The sequence below is a fragment of the Carcharhinus amblyrhynchos genome, chromosome 22 (genome assembly GCF_965287045.1).
Source record: "Carcharhinus amblyrhynchos chromosome 22, sCarAmb.v2.hapA, whole genome shotgun sequence".
Lineage (NCBI taxonomy): Eukaryota > Metazoa > Chordata > Chondrichthyes > Carcharhiniformes > Carcharhinidae > Carcharhinus > Carcharhinus amblyrhynchos.
Genome location: NC_137345.1, coordinates 26,711,098 through 26,735,604, shown reverse-complemented (window position 1 = coordinate 26,735,604; position 24,507 = coordinate 26,711,098). Strand labels below are relative to the sequence as shown.

General features: G+C 41.7%; 1 protein-coding gene across 2 annotated transcripts in view; it reads right to left on the bottom strand.

Annotated features, from left to right (window-relative positions):
- Positions 1-2,249: 2,249 nt before the first annotated feature.
- LOC145357011 (innate immunity activator protein-like) overlaps positions 2,250-24,507 on the bottom strand; it is a 63,711-nt gene continuing 41,453 nt past the window's right edge. For both annotated transcript variants that reach the window (XM_080210054.1, XM_080210053.1), the window contains exons 9-10: positions 18,553-19,279; positions 2,250-4,306 (exon numbers count right to left, since the gene is read on the bottom strand). In XM_080210054.1, coding sequence (XP_080066180.1) covers positions 4,223-4,306; positions 18,553-19,279 — 811 coding nt within the window. In that variant the 3' untranslated portion in view covers positions 2,250-4,222. The remainder of the gene's footprint in view (positions 4,307-18,552; positions 19,280-24,507) is intronic.

Genomic DNA, 24,507 nt, shown 5'->3' with positions numbered 1-24,507 from the left:
TGTTCCAAACCAATTAACAACTAATGTCAAAAGGTTTCCTCCAATTTACATATTCCCAATTTTGACGTTCTGTGGAATTTCATAGAGAGATATTTCCTGGCCTCTAGCCTAAATATTTTGGGACTTTGCTTCTTAGACTTAGAATTGTAGAATACTTACAGTGCAGAAAAAGTCCATTTGACCTACTGAGCCTGCACTGACAACAATCCCACCCAGACCCTGTTGAGGTCTGAGGTTATTTTGAGGTTATTTTTCTTAGAGAGAAGGTTACGAGGTGACCTAATTGAGGCATACAAGATGATAAAAGGATTGGATAGGGTGGACAGTGAGAGCCTTTTTCCTTGGATGGTGATGGCTAACACGAGGGGACATGGCTTTAAATTAAGGGGTGGTAGTTATAGGACGGATGTCAGAGATCAGTTCTTTACTCAGAGGGTAGTAAGGGCGTGGAATGCCCTGCCTGCAGCAGTTGTGGACTCGCCAACTTTAAGGGCGTTCAAATGGTCAGTGGATAGGCATATGGATAACATTGGAATAGTTTAGGTTAGAGGGTCATTAGATTGGTTCCACTGGTCGGCGCAACATCGAGGGCCGAAGGGCCTATACTGTGCTGTTATGTTCTATGTTCTATCCCTGTAACCCCACATATCTACCCTACTAATCTCTCTAATGTACGCATCCAGGGATGTGCAAACTCCACACAGACAGTGACCCAAGCTGGGAAACCCAGATCTCTGGAGCTGTGAGGCAGCAGTGCTAACCTCTGTGCCACTGTGCTGCCTGCAGTTACCTACAAGTAACACTTCAGTGTGCAAGACAGACTTAACCGTGTACAACCATTATAATATGAAATCCAGTGATAAACTTTGCTGAACTGTCATTTATTAAAAAGCACTATGTGATAACACCAAATCTAGAAACGACATTGAAAACTGGACCTGTAATTATTTAATGTAAATGATTAGTATTCCCCTATTGAAAAAGATGAGGTATAATGATGTATAATAATTCATCAGAGTGTTGCAATGACCAGTAGATAAGTTTACTTGTACATTAACAGCAACATGTTCAGTGTTGCCAGCTGAACCACATTGTATAAGAAATAATTTCCATCTTTTAAAACATTTTTGTACATAAACATTACAACTCTTGCTTTGTTAACATTGAGGAAAAATGTGAAATAATTAATTTTGCAAATACAATATATTGTTAAAAATTAGTTCACAAAAGGTAATTAAAAAGTCATTTATGCACTGGTGTCAAGTGCAGTTTTTGTGTCTGAGCCTGACTCTCAGCAGCATTTGCATAGTTTATTAGTGCCTAAGGTTGATACTAAGGGGCAATTTAGCATGGCCAATCTACCTAATCTGCACATCTTTAGAGGAAACCAGAGCAACCGGAGGAAACCCACGCAGACACAGGGAGAATGTGCAAACTGTATACAGTCACCTGAGGCCGGAATTGAACCCAGGTCCCTGGTGCAGTGAGGCAGCAGTGCTAACCACTGTGCCAACTAGCTGCCCCTTGACCCTAACCCTAACCCTGTTAGTTTCCTGTTAGTTCTTTCAGGAAAATTGGTTTGATTACTATTAAGACAACCCAGGGTTTAAAGGATCAGGTTAACTTGCTTTGTGATATTACTCAAAATGGTGACAACTTCATTATTCTCGCTCGATTTTGCTTTGGATAGTCAAGCAGTTCCTGGGCTTGAGCAATTTATTTTTCCTGCCATACCAAAATATAAAACATTTCCTCTTTATCTCTAAAGTTGAACATGGGTGTTAGCATCAATGGATAAAACTGGAAACAGAATGGGGAAGGGGAGTGGGGCTACTGGTCTCTCCTCTGATTTTCACCCTTTAAGCAGTTGTGAAAAGAAGGCCAATCATTAATTTTCCCTTTTTAAGAAAAGGATCTTGCAATTGCTTACTGGGTTACGTAGAATCGAACAGAGCTACACAAGAAAGTATCAGGTTCAATTTAATTGCTCTGAACTGACATACCACAACTGGTCTTGGTATCCTCAAGCTGGGGGAAAGAAATTGACAGTGTTCTGGCTCCTGAACACTGGTGAGGTCCACTGGAAAGTGGACATTATTTGAAGATGGGATAGGATCAGCAGTCATCAGGGTGCAAAAAAGATTTACAAGAATGTAACAAGAATGTTGGAAGGTTTGAATTATAAGGAGAGGATGGATAGACTTGGACTCTTTTCTCTAGAGTATAGGAGGATGCGAGGTGATCTTATAGAGGTTTATAAGATCATGAGGGACATAGATAAGGTGATTAACCACAATCTTTTCCACAGGATAGGGGAATCCAAAACTAGAGGGCATAAGTTTAAGGTGAGAGGGGAAAGATTTAAGAGGGACCTGTGGGGCAACTTTTTCATACAGAAGGTGGTGCGGATATGGAATGAGTTGCCAGAGGAGATGGTAGAGGTGGATACAATTACAACATTTAAAATCATTTGGGCATGTACATGGATAGGGAATGTCTAGAGGGGTATGGGCCAAATGCAGGCAAATGAGACTAGTTCTGATTAGGAAACTTAGTTGGCATGGATGAGTTGGTCTGAAGGGCCTGTTTTCGTGCTGTATATCTCTATGACTCTATGATAGTAAATACCTCATCAACACGAGAAGAACAGCCATTTTGATGCAGCTCTGAAAGAGACTGCAGTGGACCTCTGGTGCCAAAACTCCAGTCAGAGTTTTCACTTCAGGAGGGAAGGTGCAAGATGAGAAAAAAATCAAGTGCACAATAAAAATCTTCTTGGCTGGAGTTCTGTTTTAAATGAAGAGGCTAGTCCTGTGTTCTGAGCAGGCGGTACAAAAAGTCAGTCCAACTGTTACTAGTTGGGCCTCATTTACCCCTACAATAAACTTTCTACTCATCTTTCACTATGGGCAATAATAGCCAGAAATGTCACCCTGCAAACAATATAATCTACTTTATTAGCTGAAAACAGTAATGGGAACACATGAAATACACAAGAGAGGAAAGAATCACAAATTTACAGAATAGTTACACCTCCAAAGGTGGCCATTCACCCATCGTGTTTGTGCTGGTTCTCCAAAGGAGCAACTTACCAAATGTCACTTACTGCCACCACCAAAGCAAAATCGAGGCCAATGTTTTTCTTTTATCTGATATCTAGTCCACTTCTTCGTAATTGTAGAAAACATTGTGAAACTATGGTGGCTGGTACATGTCATTTCCCCGGTCACCAATTTCAGAATTCCCATCTTCTTGTTTAAATCCCTCAATGGCATCATCCTTCCCTACCTCTGTGACCTCTTCCATCCGTATCTATAACGATCCACAAACTCTTTACTCCTCTGTATCTTTCCAGTGTCACCTCTACTCACCCACCATCACTGACTCATCATGACCAACTCGGCATCATACGCTTGGTTTTACTTTTTATTACCGTCAACATAATGGGATGATCGATTTGACCCTTAACTTCACAACAAGAACAATTTCATCAAGGGTTTTCATACAACTCTCAACAGAAAACCTATTCTCTGGTGATATTTTAATACAAGACCCAAGCTCTTGGACGGAATGTTATTTCTGAACGAATATATCCATTTACAATAATGTTATGCAGGTCCAGCATTGTAGCTCTGTTGATAATATTTGAGTGGTCAACTTACTATTTTTACACTCTCAGTAAAGCATATCACTTTTTAATATACTTGGCTTTTTAATCCTTAACAGGAGTCGTAATGTTATTACAATACTGTGACACGAATTAGCTCTTGGACTTTTGTAAATAAGATTAAAAAGCAAATATAAATACGAATAATTGTCAAGAAGCATCAATAAGTACTGAGTAGAATTACAAAATGTGTGTGGATGGCCAATAGGTGCCACTCTTCACCTGCTGATTATATCAGAGCTCTGTACAGTACAGTTAGCACCATGAGTACAAAAGGATTAACATAAATAGTCCAACAGATAGGGGAAAAGAGTCCATTCAGAAAAAAAATGAATATTAATAATTACAGCATATCCCAGTTGTGATCCTCAGATTTATTCCAGAAACCCAAAGCAAAAGTTTTATCACTGGGAGTGGCAATCCGTAAGCAATACAAGTTTGGACAAATTTTGCCATGTGCCTTTTCTTCACCAAGGAGCGTGATTGCTCTGGTAATTGGTATAGATAAGTCGGCTCATTCAATAATCAGGAACTTCGACTTATGGAGGTTAGTCCTTAAAACTGGCTTGCAACTTCCGCCTCTTCTGACACGTACCATTGGTTTTGAGGACATTCTTTGATCCAGTGCTGCATGCGCCTCTGTTGAACCAAGAATACAGAATGATAAATGCATGACCATCTCCAGCTGAACCTTGAACCCTCCCATATGGCAGGGGCCATTTATCAAGATGGAGAAGGCCAAGTGAGGAACATTGAAATGGAAGGGTTTATCACCATTTTCACACCAATTCTACACTGGAGGACCTTGTTTTGATCGGGTAATGATCATCTCAGAAAAAGCACAGTGGCACCAAATGCAATAAGATCAAAGGTTTGAAAAGCAAGAGACTTTCACACTGCAGTCATGTGAACATTTGTGAAGCTGCTTTATAATATTAAGTTTTGTGTATATGTAGGTATAGGACATGAAACAACATCGTTAAAACAAGGTTAAAAACATTTTCAATAGGAAAATAGGCATAGTTCCAAGGAAAGAATATTTTCGGAAACTTTTGAAAACAGCTTCTGAAAGAACAATCATCAAAGTTGAAAAATAAAGAGCAAACTGCTATCAAAGAAGCTGAAGATGCATCCAGAGACATACCTGGAGCAGATCAGCAAGGCAAGTTGTAGAAGGATTTTAAAGCAAAAAAAAATTGAAATGAAAATAAAACATGTTGTTCAGTTTTCAGTGTTCAGTCTTATTAGCTGCGTGCCTGAACAATATGGAGTTACAAACCAAAGATGAACTCAGACGACCCTTGAATTGGAATGTGACCTTTGGACTGGCATAGCTGTAGAAATTTGTATGCACATTTAACCCTTTATCCTACATGGTTCTCTTTATCTGGAGCAAATTACACACTATGTTGTACATTAGCAGGGTGCACTGTTATTTATCAAAGATTTAATTCTTTAAACTTTGAAACTTATGTTTCCTCCCTCCTTCTGAAGGTTTGACTGTGGCTACACGTCAATCCAGCAGCACCCACCCCTGACCCAGTGCTTCACAAGTATGTCCACTTCTCATGTATGGCCATTGTGTGTTGTCAGATCATGCCAACAACTGGTTCCTCATGCTTGTCTCTAGCTGATTCCCACTCCCAACTGTAACTGCCTACTTTCTGTCTCAGCAGTCATCAGTTCTTTGCCCAAAGGCAGGTCTGACTCACAGTGCCAAAGCGTTCACCATGAGTCAGGCAAGGAGGCAGGTCCTGTATCTACCTCAACTGGAACAGGGATCGAATCTTGTGCTGTTGTCTGATTCACATTGGCTGTCCAGCCGAGAGCCACATGGCTCCCCATGGAGTCCAGGTTGCTGTTGCCATGTGCAGTTTTACATGCATGTTGTCACCTGGAGCTACAAACAGTGATGGAAGAGGATCCAATTTTCTTTCTATCACTTGGCTGACCAGGAATCTCTCCCGCTTTTGCTGCCTGCCTTTGGCATGTGTTGGATGACACTCAACCTGTTTGGTTGCATAATGAACATGTCTTCTTTGGCCAGTAATATTTGAACCCGCGGCTAATGGCTCAGTGGCTTGGGTGTTATCCATTGCATCTCAAGACCTCCATCCCAGCAGTGTTTCTTACGATTCAAGTCAAAACTTGTTTGTTGTTATTATTCATTTGACAACTACTTTTTTCCCTCGGAATGTCTGGAAGGTAGAATCATGCAATCCCTACAGTGCAAAAGAAGGCCATTTGGCCCATCAAACTTGCATCAACAACAATTCCACCCACGCCCTATCCTCATAACCACATGTATTTACCCTGCTAATTCCCCTAACACCAAAGGACAATTTAGCATGGCCAATCCACCTAACCCACACATCTTTGAACTGTGGGAGGAAACTGGAGCACCCAGAGGAAGCCCACACCGACACGGGGAGAACGTGCAAACTCTGCACAGACAATGACCCAACACTGAATTTAACCTGGATCCCTGCTGCTGTGAAGCAGCAGTACTAACCACTGTGCCACCATGCTGCCCTTTTTTGACAACTGCCCGTGAATTTATACAATTAGTGTCTGACATGCTAAGCAATTATTTGGATATTTTTATATTTGGATGTCTTTTTATATGTTTGTGAATGATCTTCTCACATCATAATGCTCAAAATGATGGGAAGTAAAATTCCAGCACCCGGCAAGATAGTTTTTAATTTCAGTGGGACTACTCTCTGTTCTAACTTGCTTTGTATGCCACCATATAGGGTTGCTAAGTAACACTGCAATGTTCAAGCATGCAATAAAATCCACATCAATTGAGAAGGGATGACAGTCTTATCTGATATCAACTTGCCCGAACACAAGTGGATCTTCTACTTTGAACTAAGTTTGAATTGCTCAATTAAAAGGCTTCAAGCTGGAAACTGTAGCAATGAGAACAATTCTGAAAATAAACTGTAAAAATGTGTAGTAAGTAGTTCTATAAACTTTGATATGCTACATGACTTTGCTTGTGATTTTGATTGCAAGTAATCACAGTTCTTGATCCCATTTACATTCATCTCAGGTTTTCTGGATCAACTCATCAAGCTGAGTGGTTTATCTTTCTTCTCCTTAAACAAAACTGTTTTCTGATTTACTGACAAGATCAACGGTAATGATTTATCCAGGTTGCAGTAATTTAAGTTCACGGACCAAAAAGACAGGCAAAGAGTTAAGACTGAACAGGGACTTAGTGAAGAAAAGCAGAATGCTCAGAAGTAATAAAAGAAAAACAGGCTGCATTAAAGGTGAACTATTGTTTTCAAAGTATGTAACTATTGCTTTTTTGTTAAGGAGTTCAGGTTATCTCTGCTGGTTGGTGTGCTTTAATAAACATTCATTTCGTCCTTATTATTAGCCTCTTTATATTTATTCTTTTAGCATGCATGTTATAATTTGCATAAAATACAACTTTTATTCCTTGCTGTGGCATAGCTTGTTTTTGAGGTTTGAGCACATTATTATCTCATTAGAGAGAGTTTGGGGTTCTTTGAACAAGCTTCTGTTGGGATTCCACTGCTATAACACTGCTGACAGTGAAGATGTACAGTGTCTGCAGCTATCTCGCCTTTCAGATTCTTACTAAAAAGACAAGGGATCAACCTTTGGAATGTAATGATGGTTTTATCCAAGCTCTTTCATGGGATGTGAATGTGCCCTTCCCTAATTGCCCTAGAACTGATCAGCTTGCTGTGCCATTTCAGGGGGCAGCTAAGAGTTGACCACATTGCTGTGGATCACAAATAGGCCAGAGCAAGTAAGTACAGCAGATTTCCTTCTCTGAAGGACATTAGTGAACTGGATGGGTTTTTACGACAATTGTCAATAGTTTCATGGTCACCATAAGACTTTTAATTCTAGATTTTTATTGAATTCAAATTTCATCATCTTCCATAATGGGATTTGATCCCAAGTCCCCAGAACATTGCCATGGATCTCTGGATTGCTAGTCTAGTGACAATTACCATTATGCCACTGCCTCCCCAAAATCGGAAGGTGTAAGTATTGCTGCCCTGATTGTTAATTTATCGCCATACAGCTTGATTGCAGTTCTTCAATGCTGTAGTTGGAAGAGAGGAATCAATGTCTGCCTCTCCTTGTTCCCTTTCAGTGAGAGTGAAGTTCCAGTATGGCATAAAGAACATGTGCTCAAACATTTCTTCTTTGTGGTTTAGAATACCACAAATACTTCCTTCAGTTCATGTACAACTTCAAGTATGAACTTTAGGATGAATTCTGTGGCAAAACAGGAACTCAGTAGCTGCTTGCATTGTCACCACTAACAATGTATCACTTGTCACCCTGCCTTAGGCAAGAGGATATGTTTCTTCATTATCTCACTTACACTAATTAAGCTGGTCAGGATGAGTAAACCACATACATAGCATTGGACCTGAACATCATCAAAATCAAACCATCTACTTTAGGTCCTTTCCCCATGATGAATTAATCATGGATTTACCATATAAGTGATGCTGCCAGAAAGTGCTGCCTGAAGGCTAGGAATATGAACCTATACTTCTATATACAGGGTACCATGCCAAAATTGACAGGACTCTTGTTGACCAGCCAAAATTGACCACCTGGATGACATCTGAAGAGATCAATCTGTAACCAGGGCTGTGCCCACTATGTCCCAAATTATACTGCAGTTCAATGCCCGAATGGGTAGGGTGGTCATCATCTAGACATGTAACAGGAAATGTATTCATTCTTTGTGATGACAATCTGCACAGTTTATTTGATTGAACTAATAATAATAGCCCAAATAATAATATGCACGATGAGATCTATTATCAATCTGTGCTTCAGACTCTTGCTTTGGTAAATTGCACATGTCCCACAGAAGAGCCATGCACATTTCAGGGGAATTTTCCAGTCCCACCCACCACAGGAATCGTTGCAAGCGGGACAGAAAATTGGTGGACCATTTAAAGGTTTGTTAACCTCGGACATGAATTTCTGCCCTCGGAGTGTGTGTGGCTGAAAAATCCTGTCTTATATGTTTGGAGTGCAGATCCAAAAGCACTTAAGAAATTTGACAGCATTCAGGACAAGTAGCCTGCTTGATTAGCACCCAATTCACCACCTTCAATGTTCACTCCCTCCACCACTGATGCACAATAATAGCAGTGTGCACCATTTAGAAGATGCAGTGCAGGAACTCACCAAGGCCCCTTAGGCAGCATCTCCCAAATCCACAATCACTAGTCTCTAGAAAGACAAGGGCAACAGATGCCTGAGAACACCACCACCTGCAAGTTCCCCTCCAAGCTACACACCATCCTGACTTGGAAATATAGTGTTGTTCCATCACTGCCTCTAGGTTAAAATTCTTGAATTCCCTCCCTAACAGCACTATAGGTGACCTACCTGACATGGATTAAAGTAATGTAAGAAGACAGTTTACCACCATCTTTTGAGGACAATTAGGGAAGGGCAATAAAAATACTGGCCGAGCCAGCCATGTCCACATCCCATGAAAAAATAAAAATTAAACAAATAGTAAGAATTAATGCAGTCTGGACAAAAACAAGAAACATTCACTACCAATAAAGAGTAGGCAACTCTGCGCTTTGAACTGGTGTTCTCTCTCATCATATGAATTTTTATATTTTCTTCATCTGCCCATCCACCAAAAATCTATCTTTTCATCATTAAGGATTCCTGTTCAGCTCTGTGCCATTTTAAGATATCCATTTAAGATATCCATTTCCATTTAATAAGATCTTGGCTGATCATAGTAACCATTATTGTTACTAGAGAGGCGGTGCTCGACAGACTGGAGGGACTGATTGTGGACAAGTCCCCAGGACCGGATGGAATGCATCCGAGGGTTCTGAAAGAAATGGCGGAGGTGATAGTGGATGCCTTGGTGGTTATTTTCCAAACGTCGCTGGATTCCGGGGAAGTGCCGGAAGATTGGAAAGCGGCTAATGTTACGCCGTTGTTTAAGAAGGGTGCCAGGCAAAAGGCAGGGAATTATAGGCCGGTTAGTTTAACGTCTGTTGTAGGTAAAATGTTAGAATCCGTCATCAAGGAGGAAATAGCGAGGCATCTTGAGGGGAATTGCTTGATAGAGCAGACGCAGCACGGTTTCGTTAAGGGGAAGTCGTGTCTGACAAACTTATTGGAGTTCTATGAGGATGTGTCTAGGGTGGTGGATAGAGGAGAGCCGGTGGATGTGGTCTTTCTTGATTTTCAGAAGGCGTTTGACGAGGTGCCTCACAAGAGGTTATTGCAGAAGGTAAGGGGGCATGGAGTTGGAGGTAGGGTGTTAGCGTGGATAGAGGATTGGTTGTCAAATAGGAGGCAGAGAGAGGGGGTTAATGGGTGCTATTCGGATTGGCGGTTGGTGACTGGTGGAGTGCCCCAGGGGTCGGTGCTGGGGCCTCAGCTATTTACCATTTATATAGATGATCAGGAGGAGGGAACCGAGTGTATGGTGTCGAAATTTGCTGCTGACACCAAGATTGGTGGAACGGCAAATTGCGCGGAGGGTGTGGAGAGTCTGCAGATGGATCTAGATAGGCTGGGCGAATGGGCCAGGAAATGGCAAATGGAATTTAATGTTGGCAAGTGCGAGGTGGTCCACTTTGGTAGGAATAATGGTAGGAAGGACTATTACTTACGTGGCGAAAAACTGCAGCAGGCGACGGTGCAGAGGGACCTCGGGGTCCTTGTGCATGAGTCGCAAAAACCCAGCCTGCAGGTGCAGCAGGTGGTCAGGAAGGCTAATGGGATCCTGGCCTTCATAGCGAGGGGGATTAAATATAAAAGTAGGGAGGTCTTGCTGCGGCTGTAAAGGTCATTGGTGAGGCCGCAGCTGGAGTACTGTGTGCAGTTTTGGTCGCCGTACTTACGCAAGGATGTTTTGGCCTTGGAGGGAGTGCAGAGGAGGTTTACTAGGCTGATACCAGAGTTGAGGGGGTTGAGCTATGAGGAGAGGCTGAATAAACTAGGCTTGTACTCGTTAGAGTTTAGAAGAATGAGGGGAGATCTCATTGAGACATATAAGATGATGAATGGGATGGATAGGATAGAGGTGGAGAGACTCTTCCCGCTCAGAAAGGACAGTAGGACTAGGGGGCACAGCCTCAAGATAAAGGGGGGGGCGGTTTAGAACGGAGTTGAGGAGGAACTTCTTCACTCAAAGGGTGGTGAATCTCTGGAATTCTCTGCCCGTTGAGGTGGTGGAGGCTGCCTCGCTAAATATTTTTAAGACGCGGGTTGATGGGTTTTTGATAAGTGAGGGGATTAAGGGTTATGGGGAGAGGGCGGGAATGTGGAACTGAGCCACGACAGATCAGCCATGATCTTATTGAATGGCGGGGCAGGCTCGAAGGGCTAGATGGCCTACTCCTGCTCCTATTTCTTATGTTCTTATGTTCTTAAATCTGCATTCCACCTACTTGTGATAACTTCTCACCCCATTGCTTACCAAGGATCTGTCCACTTCTGCCTTAAAAATATTCCAAGACCCTGCTTTCACCACCTTATCAGCAAGAGAGTTCAAAATACTCACACAAGCCTCTGAGAGGAAAAAAATTACTCTCATCTCCGTCTGCACCGTACTGCAAAATATTCCTTCAAATGACTTTTGTAACTGGGTATCAATAACATAAAACATAGAATTGTTCTTCAAGATAAAATATAAAGTATAACAAATATATTTTATGTGCTGCATAATGTTTTTTACAGTGAGTGCTCTGGAACATTCAGTTATTCACTGAAGAGGAGTATGTTTTATTAACTCTTTAATGGATTTGTTGGGAATGGTGGGGGGGTTGAGAAGATTTTATTTTTGATTTTCATTTTGGAAAATAAATAAATAGAACTTTTTATTTATTTTTTATTCATTGGTGCAACCAGTGGTATTTGGTGGGAGTTTTTAAAATGGTGGTGCCTAGCCATTGCCGAGAGAGACTATGTGGTTTAATGCAATATTGTAACATCTTGAATTTGTTGGCCTCAACTATAATCGCTTCTGGGCCTTTTGGCTAAGATCAAGTGTAAGAGCTCAAGGTAGCTAATGAGGATAAACTAAGATTCTACCTGATGCAATTTTCTTAGAGCCATTTCAGCCTTTTTGCTAAGATGAAGCTCAGACAGAGCCCAGGAGAGGATGTAATGCCTCATCCTGTCAGCTTGGATCTCTTTTAATCAAGTCCAAGATGGGATGTATATCCTTGTCTTGTCAGCTTGGATTTGGTTTGTTCCTCATGTGGGGACTCTGATTGGACTTAATTGGCTTTTTTGATCCAGAATCAAGTACCAAAAGGTACAAAAAAACACTATATGATGCGTGCTTCAGTAAACAGCAAGTCAGGATAATGTGATGACACTTGTTTAAAGAATACAAATCCCTTGAATGTCTTTAGAACTTGCAGAATGTAAGTATACAAGTAGTGGGAAAGGTAATCAATATTAGCTACTCACTCCTATGTTTTTGTGGATGGTCATTGATTTATATAGCAATCCTTACTAATTTTAATATACAGCAGGATAGAAAATTCCTTTAACCTGCCTCTGTTCCAGCTTTTAGAACCTATATATTTTTTTCTGTTGCCTAATAATATCATTACTAGGACAACCTCAAAATTCATAACAAATGAAACAAAACAAATCCTTGATACAAGGCAAATGTATGCACCAGATTGCTTAAATTATAACTAGCAATCTGCTGAGGTATAATTTTAAAAGAACCTCACCCTGAAAAAGCTCCTGAAACAACATCTGCTCAGGAGAATTAGTTTTATACATGGGATGGACAATTTAGCAGTATTCAATCTATTAACCAATGAAGTGGCTCCAGCAGTTTAAAAATAAGGGGGCACCTTTTAAAATGGAGGTGAGAAGAACTTTTTTCCTCTCAGAGGCTTGTAAGTCTTTGGAACTCTCTTCCTGATAAGGTGGTGGAAGCAGGGACTTGGAAAATTGTCAAGGCAGAAGTGGATTCTTGGTAAGCCACAGGGTGAAAGGTTATCAGGAGTAGGTGGAATGCAGATTTGTGGTCACTACCAGATCAGCCAAGATCTCATTAAATGGTAGAGCAGGGTCCAAGGGGCTGAATGATCTACTCCTGCTCCTTGTTCATATGTTTTGGATAGGAAGGACACAAACTCAAAAAATAGTGGGATTTGTTCTTTATTTCCATTAGATCTTAATACTCTTAAAATAATCAACTCTTGGTTTAAAGTTGTCAATCAACATTCTACTGACCATTGTCCCACAATTTATTTTCAATGATGCTAAAGAATGTAGGAAATTGATCATAATCGAATTCAGCTAATTTAGAGATAGCATGAGTCTTTCTCAGGGGCATATACATCTCCTCCAGAAAGACTCATACTGCTTATTCATAGCTGTGGATACTTTCTTGCTGTGGTTCAGTAATAGGCCCAGCCCTGGTTCGTTAATGGGACCACAGCTTTGACTTATGTTTTAAGCTTAAGTTCTACACTAGAGACTTGAAGACATGGACTAGATTTTTTGTTATTCATTTGTGTGACATAGACATTGCTGGCTAGCCCATCCCTTGTTGCCCATCCCTTGTTGCCCTTGGAAGGTAATTGAAAGTCAGCCACATTGTTGTGGCTCTGGAGTCACAGGTGGGCCAGACATGGCAGATTTCTTTTCCTAAAGAACGTGAGTAAACAAGACAGGTTTTCCAACAATTGACAATGGTTTCATGTTCATCAATAGGTTCTTAATTCAAGACACGTTTAATTGAATTGAAATTCCACCACTTGCTATGGCGAGATTTGAACCCAGGTCCCCAGAATATTAACAAAGTTTCTGGGTTAATAGTCTAGCGATAATGCCTGCCATCGCCTCCCCATAATTTTACGTCTGCAAATTTGAATCCCCCCTCCCCGCACTGTGCACAGAAGCAAAAAATAGAGTGTGATGGCACTGTGTTGATAACACAACATCATCATGCCATTCTAGTAGGCCTGGAACTCAGAATCTTTCCTGCCAATTTGAAACCACTATTTAACAAGATAATCAGCTTGCTAACAATCCAATCATCCCCAATTTTTCACTGCATGCTGTGTTTCTCTAGTTCTCCTTTGGACGAGAAAAAAGATTCGGGACTGATTTACAGCAGCTATGACGAGGCAGTACACGGGCAAAAGAAAAGGCCTGTCACTAGGAGCACAGCTAAATGTACCAACTGATTCTTCTGGGGAAATGGCAGCATCGGTATGTTTGTTTTAATTACATTTTTAAAAAGTCCGTTTGTGCTTGAAAGAAACGTGATTCTGAGAGCAGGAGGCCTTTACTGATCCAACTATGACTGACCTCCTCTTGTGAAGCTAGTAGCACATGGATATAGAAACAGATATATAGATTTTTTTAATCATAGAATCCTACAGTGCAAAGGGAGGCCATTCGGCCCATCAAATCTGTATCAACCACAATCCCACACGGCTTCTATCACCGTAACCCCATGCATTTAACCTAGCTAGTCCCGTTGACATTAAGGGGCAATTTATCATGGCCAATCCACCTAACTCACACATCTTTGGATTGTGGGAGGAAACCGGAGCACCTGGAGGAAACTCACACAGACATGGTGTGAAAGTGCAAATTCCACACAAACAGTGACCCAAGCTGAAAATCAAATCTAGATCCCTGGCGCTGTGAGGCAGCAGTGCTAACCACTGTGCCAAAATGCTGCCCTTACGTTTAAGGAGAATGTTTAAAATTTCAGCTTTATTTCATGGGTAGTTGGTATGTCTAGGAGGAATGAGCTCAGCTGCTGAAAGGGCAGGATAATTACTCATTTTAGCCACACAGTATTTACTTAGGATAGAACTGATAGATTTTTGTTGATAGCTGGAGATTCCCCCTGAGGCTTTCGATTAGGTTAATTGAAAGGATCATGAATTATCAATCAGGTGTTGATGTGGTAATGGGAATGGCTAGGTCTGTAGCAGAAAGCAGTCAATTTTAATTACAGGTCTATTGAAGTCAGAGGCATGTGCAGGCTGTACCTGAGAATTCATTCTCTCTCCACAAAATCTCTCTCTGAATGCTTCAAGACTGTTAACACAATTTATAGCAAGTATGCCTGGGTTTGCTAACTTTATTTGATTAAAAGTGGATTTGATTTATGCATGAGTGGGACTTATTTGGAACAATCATAAGCTTGAAAATAAAGTTGCTTCCTTTCATTTTTAAATATTGTTCAACTGTTAATGGTTAATCTGCTTCATTTGTTAGAGTCATATATGAACTGTGTTATTAAATAAAGTTTGTTTCACCCTAATTTGCCAGTGGAATCATTCCTGGATCGAAGTAGCCTTTCCTCACATTTATGCCAAAATAAAAAAAATTGTTGGTGTCTAGTCTGGCTTCAACAAATACTTCAGAGTTCTGGTCCAGGAACCTAACACAATTCATATCTTTATCCTCTGCCACATAATTTCCTGGCCGACAGTGCTGATTTTTTTGTTTATTCATTTATGAGATATGGATGTCATTGGATAGGCCAATATTTATTACCCATCCCTAGTTGCCCTTGAGAAGGTGGAGCTGAGCTGTCTTCTTGAATCATTGAAGTCCTCAAGGTGCAGGTACAACCACAATGCCATTAGGGAGGAAACTGCAAGATTTTCACCCAGTGACAGTGAAGGAATGGCAGTATATCTGTGGGGCACGAAGCCCCCATTTGCATCACTAATTGGCCATCAGATATTTGATTGAATGTGCAGAGAAAGGAAGAGCTAGAATAAATGGACACTTCTGTTTCTGTTCCCACCACCCACGATCCCACTGTGGACTGGATTTCATGCTGGGGTGAGGTTCTCATGCCCCACCCAACAAGACGGACCCTGTTTGATCAATCTGCCCAGTAATTACAATCAAACAGAACCCGATTTCGGGGCTTGAGGGTAGGCTGAGGCACAGAGGTGCATCTGCAAGGCGGAAACGTTCATAGGTAGCACGTTTTTAAACAGGGTTACCTCAGAGCTTAAGGAAGTCGGAAAGGGAATGGGTGACAACCAGTCAAAGAAGGAGGGGGGGAGCGGGCAGGCAGGCAGTTAGTCAGGAAAGCACCAGAGTGCATCTCACTCAAGAACCGTTTTTGAAAAACAGAGTGTTGGCTGTTCTGCGGAATGCAGCCAGAGCTAGATTCACAGCACTGTGGGTAGCTCAGCTGAAAAGGGAGGAAAGAATAAGAGTGGAAGAGCAATAGTGATAGGAGACTCAACAGGGAGGGGTGCAGACAAGCATTTCTGTGGCCATGTATGTGACTCCAGGAAGGTGTGTTGTCTTCCTAGTGCAGGGTCAAAGATATCACTGAATGGCTATAGGGCATTCTGATGGGGGAGGGTGAACAATCACAAGGTCATGGTTCATATTGGTGCCAATGACATAGGTGGAAAGAAGGATGAGGCCCTGCAGCAAGAATTTAGGGACCAGATTGTAAAGCAGGACCTCAAAGATTGTAATATTGAGAATACTCCCGGTATCACGTGCTAATGAGTATCGGAATAGAAGGATAGAGCAAGTGAATGTGTGGTTGAAGAGATGGTATAGGAGTGAGGGCTTTAGTTTGCTGGATCACTGGATCCATTTCTGGGAGAGATGGGATCTGTACAAATTGGACAAGTTGCATTTAGTCTGGAATGGGGCCAACATCCTCCCAAGGAAGTTTTCTAGTGCTGTTGGGTGGAGAGGAAGGGGTTTAAACTAATCTGGCAGGGTCACCGTGTAAACATACAGTAGGGGATGATGCACAGCCCAATGTAGAAGAAAAACCAAGTCAGTTTGGAAGGCAGTGCAAAGAGAAAAATGTCAAGGCACAAGGGAATATGGCAAGACTGGATGGCATTTATTTCAATGCAAGGAGTCTTAAGGGTAAGACTGTTGAACTGAGGGTGTTGATTAGCACTTGGAAATATGATATTATTGCTTTTACATAGACATGGTTGAGGAAGGGTCAGGACTGGCAGCTCAATTGAATCTTTAGGTGAAGCAGGGATGGGTGTAAAAGAAGGAGTGGTGTCACAATGTTGATCAAAGAGTCAATTACTGCCACGAGGAGGGATATTCTTCAATTGAGATATATGGATGGAACCTTAAAAACAAAAGTGGGGCAATTACATTGCTGGGAGTGTACTACAGGCCTCCAAACAGTCAAGGAGAGATAGATAAGAAGATATGTGAATAAATCTCAGAAGTGATAATAATAGGAGGGAATTTTAATTTCCCCAATATTAGTTTGTGGGTGAGTGGGGCAGGGGGTGGTGGTGCAGTGGTGGTGTCAAATTTACCCATAATCTCAAATAATACTGAATCAATGCTGAACAGTTTCAGGTGCCATTTTCTTTTTGGTGGGGTGTTGCATATGCCTTCTCAGATGCACAACGAAGATCCCATGGCCCTATGCGAAGAACAGCAGGTGCATTCTCCCAGTCTCCTGGCCAATATTTATCTTTCAACCAACAACACCAAAATGGATTATCTAGGTTTTAATCTTGCTGTGTCCAAATTGATGCCCACATTTCCCTGCAATACTACAGTGCCCGCATTCAAGGGTGCCTTATTCTCTGTGCATTACTTTGGGGCATTTGAAAGGTTCTAAAGCAGTTTTGTTTCTTTGTAATATGAAGCTTTGTCCAGGGAGTACTACATTCTAAAGTCTACCTATAATTTCAGAAAAGGAGGAAAAGATTAGGAGAAAAAGGTAAGATATAAATATTAATCAGCCCTAAGGAGCTTTTCTGATAGTATATAATCTGTGAGATATAATAAGAATTCATAATTTAACATAGAAAATTCTAAACCTGTAACAATAAAGTCATTGGATTGTTAAATATTATGAGATGTCCCAATGCGGCCTTTTTATTTTCAGCTCCTCGGCCTCATAGTTCATTTTTGTTCTTTGCCATCTTTCATGTTAACGCAGCTTGTATATTCAGAAAAGAATCATTCATGACTAAAGTAATTCAAATGGTAGGATGTTTCATTTTGTCCACCTGTTGGCTACAGGCTATCTCAAAATCTTTTTAGATTCACAGTCATTAAAATATGTACAGAAAAGGAGCATATTTTATAGAACATCATACTATGGCCAAGAACTGTCAAAGCCTATGAAAATCTCCAGACCAGATCTTTGGATCTGTAGTTCTGTGCAGTTCATTACAGGTATGAAATATTTGTTTAACATAGGAACGGAAATAGACCATTCAGCTTGTCAAGCCTGCTCCGCCATTTAATACAACAGTGGCTGATTGGACACTTCAATATCTTTAACGCCCACTGTCCCCATAACCTTTTACATTATTGATAATCAGTAATCTATCAATCTCTATTTTAAACATACACATTGACTGATCTTCCATTAGCCCCCTGGGGTAGAGAATTCCAAAGATTCACAACCCTCTGTGTAAGAACTTTGCTCCTCATCTTGGTCCTAAGGAGCATCCCCCTTATTTTGAAATTGTGCCCACCCATTCTGAACTCCCAGCCAAAAGAAACATCTTACCCACATCTAGCCTGTGTATTCCTTCAAGTACTTTGCAGGTTTCAATAAAATCACCTCTCATTCTTTGAAACTCTAGAGAATACAAGGCCAAGTTTGACCAATTTCCCTTTATAAGTTGCTACTAGGATTTTATCCACGTGTACAGCACCTCATCCAAATTAGCATGCACAAAATATTAAACTGTTTTCACATGCTATCAGGAGCCATGTAAACCTGAAATTCTAATTTGTAGGAGCTTATTATTTCATTTTACTTACAATTATATCCAGTTCTACCTATTTCTTTTAGTTCATTTACCTGATCCACTCTGTCTTCTAGAAATCTATTTGTTTACCTTCTACATTAATCTCACCTGAATAGGGAAAGCTGGCCGACGCATATACTGCTCTCGACCTCTGCTCTGTGTAGGGGGACCACGAATGGCGCCCCGTCTGTCCAGTGAGTGAGGTCGCCCGTTCCTCTGTCTGGTTCGCTCATGCCATGACTGTAGCTCCTCTGATACAACTTCCCTGAGCAAGCCCCTGTTCGGGTATTCTTTTAGAGAAGGAGTCCTTACAATCCTGCAATGGGATGGTGTAATTCGCTGCACGGTCAGTGAATTCTTCTCATCGGTGAATGGACACTCTCTGTAGAACGAAGGGTTTAAGTATTGCACAGTGGTATACTGTCGATTTGGATCCTTTTCCCACATACGGCCCGCTCCATTTCCCTCTGTGCGCTCAACTGCTCTATAATGGGAGAAAGATTGGCTTGGATTGCAGTGATAAAACCCATTGCTGTGTAACATAGTTGGCTCCATGCTTACAGGTGAGTTGTATATTTGCCAGTGCCTGGCTGCTGCTGTACTATGTTCATGAGGTGTTGGCATATATGTTGGAGTTGAGGTTCCAGAGCTGTTAGACTCTGAGCTGGCATATCCACTCAAAGAATATGGCATCATATGTAAATGATCATTGTTCTTATTCCCCATGGTACGGTAATCTGGCACAATAACGGTATAATTTGTTGGTCTTCTCTGGTGAGAAAGGCTACGGCCTCTTTGATCAGGAGGTGCTGGGAAAGGACCCACATCCAAATACCTGCGTGGCACCAAGAAAGGTAAAATAAGTTAAAATCAATTACTTCACCTTGACCTTAATTAAATACTCTATTCTTTCACCTAGTTGCCTATAAACATAAAATACAAAACAACTGACTCTAGTTTAAATTTATTTATTCGTCACAAGTAGGCTCACATTAACACTGCAATAAAGTAACTGAAAATCCCCTAGTCGCCACAGTCCAGAAGTGTTCAAGAATACTGAGGGAGAATTTAGCATGGCCAATGCACCTAACCAGCACGTTCTTCAGACTGTGGGAGAAAACCAAAGGAAACTCACACAGACACAGGGAGAACATGCAGACTCCATATAGGCAGTGACCCAAGCCAGGAATTGAACCTGGGTCTCTGGCACTATGAGACAGCAGTGCTAACCACTTTGCCACCATGCCATCCCTCTGTTGGGTTAAATAGTTAGCTCATACCTTATTGAAGTGCCTGTGTCTAATGCTGTAATGATGTGAATAATGCTGTAATAGTGCTGTATGATGTGGGTATGCCGGCGTTGGACTGGCGTAAACACAGTAAAAAGTCTGACAACACCAGGTTTTAGTCCAACCTATTTATTTGATAATATACTCACTAGCTTTCAGGGTTACCCCCTTCGTCAGGTGACCTTCACCTGACGAAGGGGGTAACCCTGAAAGCTAGTGAGTATATTATCAAATAAATAGGTTGGACTAAAACCTGGTGTTGTCAGACTTTTTACTTTATAATGCTGTATCCCAGGGCTACACCAGGCTGACTGTATATTTAAGGTAATATGTACAACTCATGATAAAATTCCCTTTTTATTCAAAACACAAGATCATTTTTACATTTAAATATAAGCAAGCTTAGAATTAAATGACAGTGAATGCAGTCTGTGCATTTATCATTGAATCATAGAATCCCTACAGTGCAGAAGAGGCCATTTCACCCATTGAGTCTGCACCGAGTCTCCAACAGAGCTTCTTAGCCAGGTCCTCTCCCCTGCCCAATTCCTGTAACCCCACACATTTACCATGGCTAATTCATCTAACTTACACATCTTGGGACACTAAGAGGCAATTTACCCTGGAAAATCCACCTAAGTTCTTTAGATTGTGGGAAGAAACCCATGCACACTGATGGAGGACGTGTAAACTCCACACAGGCAGTCACCCAAGGTTGGGATCAAATCTGGGTTCCTGGAGCTGTGAGGCAGCAATGCTAGCCACTGTGCCGCCCTGTTCAATTTTCTGAGTGAAAGTATATTGCATAATTTTTCTGTGACTCAAATTTAATCAGCAAAACCTCAGAATATCTTTCTGGCCCCATTATTCAATTCCAGTTGGTGCTTTCATACAGCTCATTCTTGTTTTGCATTTCATGAAGTATTTGATTTTCTCTCTCCATATTCATTTCTGAAATTGCTTTTCAACATGACATCTATAATTAATCAGGCTCAATGGCTTAATCCAAAAATTGCCAAAGAAGGAAGCGCCCCAGTCTGAAATCCTGAAAATGAAGATTTTTAATAATTGAGACAGGTAGCATATGGACAGAGGGAGGCACAAAATCATAGAATCCCTCCAGTGCAGAAGGAGGCCATTCAGCCCATTGAGTCTGTACCGACCACAATCCCACCCAGACCTTATCTCCATAACCCCATGTATTTAACCTAGCTGGTCCCCCTGACACTAAGGTGCAATTTAGCATGGCCAATCTACCTAACCCGCACATTTTGGATTGTGGGAGGAAACCGGAGCACCAGGAACAAACCCACGCAGACATGGGGAGAACGTGCAGATTCTGCACACAGTGAACTAAGCCAAGAATTGAACCCAGGTCCCTGGCACTATGAAGAAGCAGTGCTAACCACTGTGCCACCGTGCCGCCCAATCAATCGCTTAAATTGAAGAATTAGAGTGAAAAGAGCCAAAGGATTTAAAATGATAGAGATTATTCATGGATTCATCCTTGTGGAAAAATAAATCAATGCTGGCATTTTCAGGTAAATGAACTGATGATATTTTCTCGCTGAAATCTCTGAAGCACTCCTTCAGTTTCCAGTGCTCTGAATAGATATGATTGATGTTGAGATTAAAATTGGCATAATTGACAGAATGTGTCTGGTAAGAATAAGCTAGGCTTGTACTTGTTAGAGTTTAGAAGAATGAGGGGAGATCTCATTGAGACATATAAGATGATGAATGGGATGGATAGGATAGAGGTAGAGAGACTCTTCCCGCTCAGGAAGGACAGTAGGACTAGGGGGCACAGCCTCAAGATAAAGGGGGGGCGGTTTAGAACGGAGTTGAGGAGGAACTTCTTCACTCAAAGGGTGGTGAATCTCTGGAATTCTCTGCCCGTTGAAGTGGTGGAGGCTGCCTCGCTAAATATTTTTAAGATGCGGGTTGATGGGTTTTTGATAAGCGAGGGGATTAAGGGTTATGGGGAGAGGGCGGGAATGTGGAACTGAGCCACGACAGATCAGCCATGATCTTATTGAATGGCGGGGCAGGCTCGAAGGGCTAGATGGCCTACTCCTGCTCCTATTTCTTATGTTCTTATGTTATGTAACCCAGCAATAATGCAGCACATCCCTAAGACAGGCAACAGAATTGGGGAGCGGGTAGAAGACATGTCTGCCTGTCCAGAATATGGTCTGGGTCAGGGTATAAAGAGTCAAAAATCCTGTGATTCCCCTTCCTCAGGGAGTGATCCTCCTCCAATTCCATTCTCCAGGAATTCTAACTCCTTTATCTGGCTAGGTGTTTGTTCTTCAGCATCATTATTAATGAGAACAATATTGTCTTAATGCCTTCAAATACTTGATATATTTTAGGATCTGTCTGCTACTTTTCAGCAATCACACCCCCCAAAATAGGGACAAGAAAAGGAGGCAAGATCCTGACTGAAGTTCTAAGTGGATACTTTGCATCTGTCTTTACCAAGGAAACAGATGATACTCAGACTATAGTGACAGAGGAGGAAACTCTATTAATCAAAGGGTTCAAAATTGGTAAGGAGGAAATATTGGATAAACTGACTGTAGTTAAAATTGAAAAGTAACTGAGACTGGATGAGATTGCTGTTGAAGGAAGTGAGAGTGGAAATTGCAGTGACCCAGGTCATAATCTTTAAGTATTGCCTGGAGTCAGGGGAGGTGCCAGAGGACTGTTCAGAAAAGATAAGCCCAGCAGCTACAGGCCAATCAGTTTAACCTCAGTAGTGGGAAGCTTCTAATAACAATTATTCAGGAGAGAATGAAAAATGTGGGTTGATTAGGAAGAGTCAGCATGGATATCTTACAGGAAAATTGTGTTTAATTAACTTGCTGGAGATTTTCGAAGAGGAACAGGCAGGGTTGATGAGGGTAACGCTGTTGATGTGGTTAACACGGACTTTCAAAAGGCATTTGATTCAGTGTGCACCACAGACTTGTGAGAAAAGCTACAGCTTATGGAATAAAAGGGTCAGTAGGAGGATGGATGCAGAATTGGCAGAGTAATAGGAAACAGAGAGTAATAGATATTTTTCAGTCTGGAGGAATGTTTGTAGTGGAGTTCCCTACTGTGAACCTTGCTTTTCCTGATATATATTAATAGTCTAGATTGTGGTGTTCAGGGGACAATTTCAAAGTTGGCAATGATACATTGCAAAGAGAGTCATAGGCGGGATCTTGAGCCCACACTTGCTGTCTGAGAGATTGCTAGTGGGACTCAAGATGAGGCGAAACCCAAAAGTGATCTTTGCTCCCCCATGGCTCAGGTTTATATTTACAGAGGATGTGAACCTGATTTAAATATATTTTAATGGATTTGAATACAATAAACCCCCATTGCTGTGTATTCATACTGCACTGACGTGATGTTGTGTTGGGGGGGTTTACAGCAGGTTTACCCAGACATGAACCTATTGTGGAGATCCCTGAGGGCATTACAGTGAGTATAGCTGTCAGGGGAGAGGGACATGGCTAAGTAGTAGCCTGGCAATGTGCCCTAGCAATGCCACCTTGCACAGTATGGCACTGCCAGGTTGGCAAAATTCCCATACCAACCTGGCAGTGTCAACATGTGCCAGGTGCAGTACCAGGGCCAGACCCTAATGGGAGCCTCATGCTGAAGGGTGGGTGATTCATTTATATGTGGCGGTGGTTGGAAGTGGATATGGTAGCTGGGAGCGGTGGCGGGGGACAGATCCGATGTTTGGGGAGGGCGAGCAGGGGAGGTTTTGGGCACTGATTGTGCGGGAAGGGAGCAGAGGAGCTGGCTTTGATCAGGGTGGGACGGGGTAAGTGCTGTTTCCAATGTGGGGTGGGGGGAAGAGAGAAGTGCCGGCTCTGATTGTGGGATGGGGGACTGGTGGGGAGAGGTACCTAATGATATTGAAATTGGCCTTCCCTCAATTCAGACACTCAATTTCTAGCCTATCCTTATTCCTTTCCATAATGACTTTGAAATATACAGTTATGTTCACTATCCTCAAAATGCTCACTCACTGACACTTCAACCATAGGCCTGGCTTCATTCCCTAGGATTAATTCTAGCACTGCAGCATCCCTTGCAGAATTATCTACATACTGGCACAAAAAGCTCTCCAGGATGCACTTTAAAACTTCTACCCTATCTAATCCTTTCACACTGAGGTGATTCTGGTTATATTGACAAAGCTGAAATCCACTACTATTACAACCCTATTCCTCTCACACCTTTCTGTGATCTCTACATATCTGCTCCTTTTTTTAAAAAAATTAAATTTTATCTATTAGTCACAAGTGAGGCTTACATGAAGTTACTGTGAAATTCCCCTAGTTGCCACATTCTGGTCCCTGTTTGGATCAATGAACCTAACTAGCATATCTTTCAGACTGTGGGAGGAAACCAGAGCACCCAGTGGAAACCCACGCAAACATGGGGAGAATGTGCAAACTCCACATAGACAGTGACCCAAGCCAGGAATCAAACCTGGGTCCCTGGCGCTGTGTGGAAGCTGTGCTAACCATAGTGCCACCATATCTCCTTCTAACTGTTTGGGGGCCTGTAATATGACCCCACAAAGTGATTGCCCTTTCTTTATTTCTAAGCTCAAATGGCCTCATTTGAAGGGCCTCCTAAGACATCCTCCCTCATTACAGTAGTGATGGTCTCTTTTATCAAATTGTAAGGAGAACAGTGCAGAACTTCAAAAAGACATGGGCCAGAAATTTACATTGCTCAGGCAGGTGTGCATCTGACCCGGAGT